The sequence below is a fragment of the Rutidosis leptorrhynchoides genome, chromosome 1 (genome assembly GCF_046630445.1).
Source record: "Rutidosis leptorrhynchoides isolate AG116_Rl617_1_P2 chromosome 1, CSIRO_AGI_Rlap_v1, whole genome shotgun sequence".
In the NCBI taxonomy this organism is placed as follows: domain Eukaryota; kingdom Viridiplantae; phylum Streptophyta; class Magnoliopsida; order Asterales; family Asteraceae; genus Rutidosis; species Rutidosis leptorrhynchoides.
In genome coordinates this window covers 719,671,029-719,675,991 of record NC_092333.1, presented here as the reverse complement: position 1 = coordinate 719,675,991, position 4,963 = coordinate 719,671,029, and the positions used below count along the sequence as shown (strand labels likewise).

The following is a 4,963-nucleotide window of genomic DNA, read 5'->3' as shown; positions in this document are numbered from 1 at the left end:
GAAAGGCAAGCATGTTACACAGCCATTCGAGTTGCCGACTACCTTCGATAAATTTGCACCGCATATATCCGCATACTTGTTCCCTAAGGTACCCAAAATATCACATACACCTAAAAATATCTAAAAAAACTCAAACTACTAACTATCAACTTCCAGCTCTAGCTGGTTTTGTCAAATATGTCCATAATTATGTACAACAATAAACTATCCGCATGCAACGGAGCGCGTTAACCACATGCTTGTTTTTATTAATAGCCGATAAGTTTCATAAATATCATATATGTGACTAAATTAGCCAGGAAGATGATATTTTCTATATATATTTTACTTGTTACACCATCATTTCATGATTTATTTTTTTCTAAAATATCCCTTAATATATATTACTGTATAACAATAGCAAAAAGTTTTAAAATGTTTATATAAACCTATCATTAAAGGTATTTTTAACATTTTGGGTAAAAATTACGGTGGATGGAAATATAAATTTCCACCTTCTTAAGCACACATCCTTTTAATACGTACTCTGTAAAAAATACATCCCAATCTGTTACTTTCCATATTTTTAGAAAAACCCTAAATTATCATCATCCCTCAATTCAAATAATCCTCAATCCTATCAGCATAATAAGAGGGTGATTGATCGATACCACAAAGCAAAAGAGTAACAACAGTCGACAATCCCAATTTCAGAGCTCAGGTATGGCTATACATGAAATGAATTAATTTATGCTGGAAATTCAAGTCTTCTATCATAATATATGAATTCTTTTTATTCCTGAATGTGATTTAGCTATTTAGCAATATCTTTGGATGTTATTTATATGAATATTGATAGATTGCTGAATATTGATAGTTGCAATCTAAACATGTAAAAGAATATCGAGTATTTTTTAGTTTAATTTTTTAGGTTAAATTTTGAGTACTTTTGGGAGATATAAAGATACAAAGCCAGAATATGTAATATTCTGGGGTGATTATTATATGTAACGTACAACTTACAATCTATATAAACTCAATTGATGAATTTGCTCCAAAGGTTATTGTTTAAAATCGATAATAAAAATCGAATATTTAGTAACTGTAATGTTTTTAATCGGTATCTCAGTTTCAGAGGTAAACTATAATTCGATCATATTTTCTTGTATTCCTTTAGTTCCTCGAAGTTATTTTAATTATTTACATGTTGTTTATTAAGTTCTTCATACGTGGTTTTTGTTTCTTGAGAGTGATATCTGTTTTAAACCTGCATGCCACAATTGATAAAATTTTCTCTACACTAGACTTCTCCAAATGTTACTTATATCGACTTGGGCAGATCAAATATTTAATGGTTATCATGATTTTGTGTGATGTTGCTGTAATTCAGGTAGGTCCAATACATGTTGTGTTTTTCTTGAATTTAGACTTTTATAACTATCGGCTGATTTTCGAAAATTAGGAATGGCCTCATTCATAGATGAATGTACATCGAATTCATGGTGGATAAGTTATAATCCATAACAATCTATTTTTGTTCGTTTTAAATATGTATCTCACTTATAGTGGTTTTCAACATTCTCCTGATATCTAATGTTTTCCAGGATATAAAGTATGTGCAACGAGTTATAACCTGAAGTAAATTTGTGCTAATCTTATCAGCATAATAAGAGGGTGATTGATCAGTACCACAAAGCAAAAGAGGAACAACATTCGACAAGCCCAATTTCAGAAGTCAGGTATTGCAATATACTTGAAATGAAAAAATTAGAAGGGACTAACTGGTATAAAACTATAGGAGCATGCGTGAGATCTTTTTTATTAAAATGTTATTTACTAATATTGTATAACTCAAAGAAAATTAAGAATGGAATAATCTATATAGACAAAGCGAAGTTTGATGTCCAATCTAAATGTCGAGGCTCCTTGGCTGTAAAAAGTATATGTTTACCTTCCATTGAGCTTTTGAAGCCTTAAGGCCTAAGTAATGTGTATATCTGTATATTAATATGTTCGTAGTTTTTAATTTGTAAATGATATTATTTTTCAATTTTAATATATTGATAGAGATTTTAGAAGGTTTTTGGTATTGAATTGAACTTTTTAAATAAATAGAAAGAAGTATGATTAATGAATATATATATATATATATATATATATATATATATATATATATATATATATAGTGGTAGGATCAAGAGGGAACTAACCATTCGGGGGGAAGCAAAAACTTTTTTTTTTTTTTTTCGTTTTTTGAAAAAACTTTGCTCACGAACATTATATATGAGATGAAAATATGAACATTTAGTAGAGACACCTTGTGATAAATGTTTTCATTTTGGCGGGAAAACGCTCGAAGAAGTAATATATAACAATTATCGTGTTTTTCGAGCGTATTTTGAGGTTTTAGCTATTGGGGTTTAGATATTAGGGTTTAGATATTAGGGTTTATAGGGTTTAGATATTAGGGTTTAGAAATTTAGGGTTTAGGGTTTAGATTTAGGGTTTAGATTTAGGATTTAGATTGAGTTTTTAACACGAACGGTTTAGGGTTTAGGGTTTAGGGTTTAGGGTTTAGGGTTTGGTGTTTTGGGTTTATTCCATAAACCCAAAACACCAAACCCTAAACCCTAAACCCTAAACCCTAAATCCTAAACTCTAAATCGGGCTAAATTTTACTTCACAAAACATGGAAAAAAAACGTTCATATTCTTCACGAACAATATTATCTTGAATGTTATTTTTGTCGATCGTTTTCCCGCCTAAATAATAACATTCATCACGAAGTGTCTCTTCTAAATGTTCATATTTTCATGTGATCTTGATGCCGGAAAAAAAAAATTCAAAAAAAAACGAAAAAAAAAAAAAAAATTTTGCTTCCCCCCGCTTCCCCCCGATTGGTTACTTCCCCATTTATCCTGCCCCTATATATATATATATATATATATATATATATATATATATATATATATATATATATATATATATATATATATATATATATATATAAAGATTTGAGTTTTTGGAGCCTAGCTCCAACCATCTTGAATCTTTTTCAAGATGAGCTCGAGCACACATACTGAAAGCTTATCTTTATTGAGCCGAGCTCGAGCATGGCTTAATTCAGTTGCGGCCCGGATGACCTGATCTGCTATATTGCCGCATGTAAAGTACTAAATTGATTTACGTAATAATAGAATCGGAATCAATGTTAATGATGATTTGTACTGTGTTTTTTAGTGATACAAGAAGTTCGAATTACAATCTCGGAAGTCGGATCCATTAGCGACATTTAATAGACCAAATACATCAGGTTAACGTGTTGTAGAGTGATGATTCAGATTAATTTCCGAAGTTTAGTAGTCTAAACATTTCTGTTATCGGCTTTCACTTTGGTGAATCTGATATATTCACGAAATTTAATAGACTAGACCAAATGTCTATGGTAGCGGTTTAAACAGTGAGAAATCATATCATTAGAAAATTTTAACAGTTGGAAGTTAGCAGGTTGAACAGAGATAAACTGATAAATCAAATGGAGTTAATTAAGAACATTTTTGTGAATGTGATCAGACGTGTTATTCTTTTCTGCCAAAGTTTTGCCTAATTTTACAACCCCTGAAAACCTAATCTTTATTTTCTGTTATCAAATTATCTTTACTTCAAATGGGTTTGATCTTTACTTTTTATCTTATCTGGGTTCTTTCAAATGGGTTTAATCATGTTTAATGGCTAATTCAGCTAACTTAGTTGTATAAGGATCATAATAAACTTCCTTTTTTTCGGAATATTCCCCAATTTGATTGCCTAATTTTAATCAAAATCTACTACTAATCTGAATGAAATTTGAATGAATCGACCTATTTAATTGATTACCAGAAGCTTATAAGCTAATAATATGTAATTCGAGATACAAGTTTGTTATGTGGTTGTGTTATTTTTTACCAAGTTATACTACCTTAGTCCCATTATAAGTAAAGTGTTCTGTTTTGACTTTGAATTTTGAAATTTCTTCTTTATAAACGTTGACTTTATATATATTCGTTTGTGTTATTTAATACTTGACGAAAGCTATAGCGATGAAAAGGCATCAAAACCCAATCAAATCTTGAAATTTTCATTATATATTATACTTCGTATAACACAAATAAAAATCTATTAAGTCAGTTGAAAAAGAAAGACCTTCAAAAGTCAAAACAGGATACTTATAATGGGACGGATGGAGTATGACTTTATCATGTTCATTTGAAAGTTGAAACCCTAGGTTTTCACTAAATTTATGTGAACTGTGTAATCTAATTGTATGTCTCATGATCACTATAGGAATCAATGGATAACATTGTAGATGCAATGAACAATGCGTATCAAGAATTTGTAAATGCGGTAGCTAGTACACTCGAAGCAAAAGAAGTTTCTGGGGGCCAAGTAACTGCAGCCACCGATGCCGCTTTAGAGAACCTTAAGCAACGGTGGGAATTGTTTCGAGTGGCGTGTGATCAAGCTGAAGAGTTTGTAGAGTCCGTTAAACTGAGAATCGGTTCTGAATGTTTAGTGGATGAAGCCACTGGTTCAGTTGCTGGGAAACCGGGTCAGCCCATTACTCCAGGCCTTCCACCTATCAGTGCAGTGCGGTTGGAACAGATGAGTAAAGCGGTCCGATGGTTAGTAATTGAACTCCAACGAGGTTCAGGCTCTGCTGGCAACTTGACGATGCCTCAACACTCCTCCGCACCTTTTGATGCTCGATTTCATGAAGATTCAGCTCAATAGGTACTTCAGCTATTTGTCACTGTATTGTTCACTTTAGTTATTTTTGTGTTGTATCAAAGTTACACTTTTCGTGATTTTATTAACAAAATTGATTGATTTTCGAGATGAGTTGCTTGCCTTTGAAGGTTATGGATAACGGTTAAATAGTTTACATAGTGTATTTTGGTTGGCAAGTTTTATCTAATTTAAGTTCTCATTATGTAAAACGACGATG

General features: G+C 31.4%; 1 protein-coding gene across 3 annotated transcripts; it reads left to right on the top strand.

The window, feature by feature from the left end:
- Positions 1-541: 541 nt before the first annotated feature.
- Positions 542-4,963, top strand: LOC139886281 (mediator of RNA polymerase II transcription subunit 32). 3 transcript variants are annotated; one of them, XM_071870048.1, is made up of 3 exons: positions 542-700; positions 1,584-1,713; positions 4,303-4,963. In XM_071870048.1, the coding sequence occupies exon 3, from the start codon at positions 4,309-4,311 to the stop codon at positions 4,747-4,749; it is 441 nt and encodes a 146-aa protein (XP_071726149.1). In that variant the 5' UTR covers positions 542-700; positions 1,584-1,713; positions 4,303-4,308; the 3' UTR covers positions 4,750-4,963. The 3 variants fall into 3 exon arrangements, with proteins under 3 accessions (XP_071726149.1, XP_071726150.1, XP_071726151.1); XM_071870049.1 differs by having other exon boundaries at positions 1,584-1,718; XM_071870050.1 differs by lacking the exons at positions 542-700; positions 1,584-1,713 and adding an exon at positions 3,028-3,292.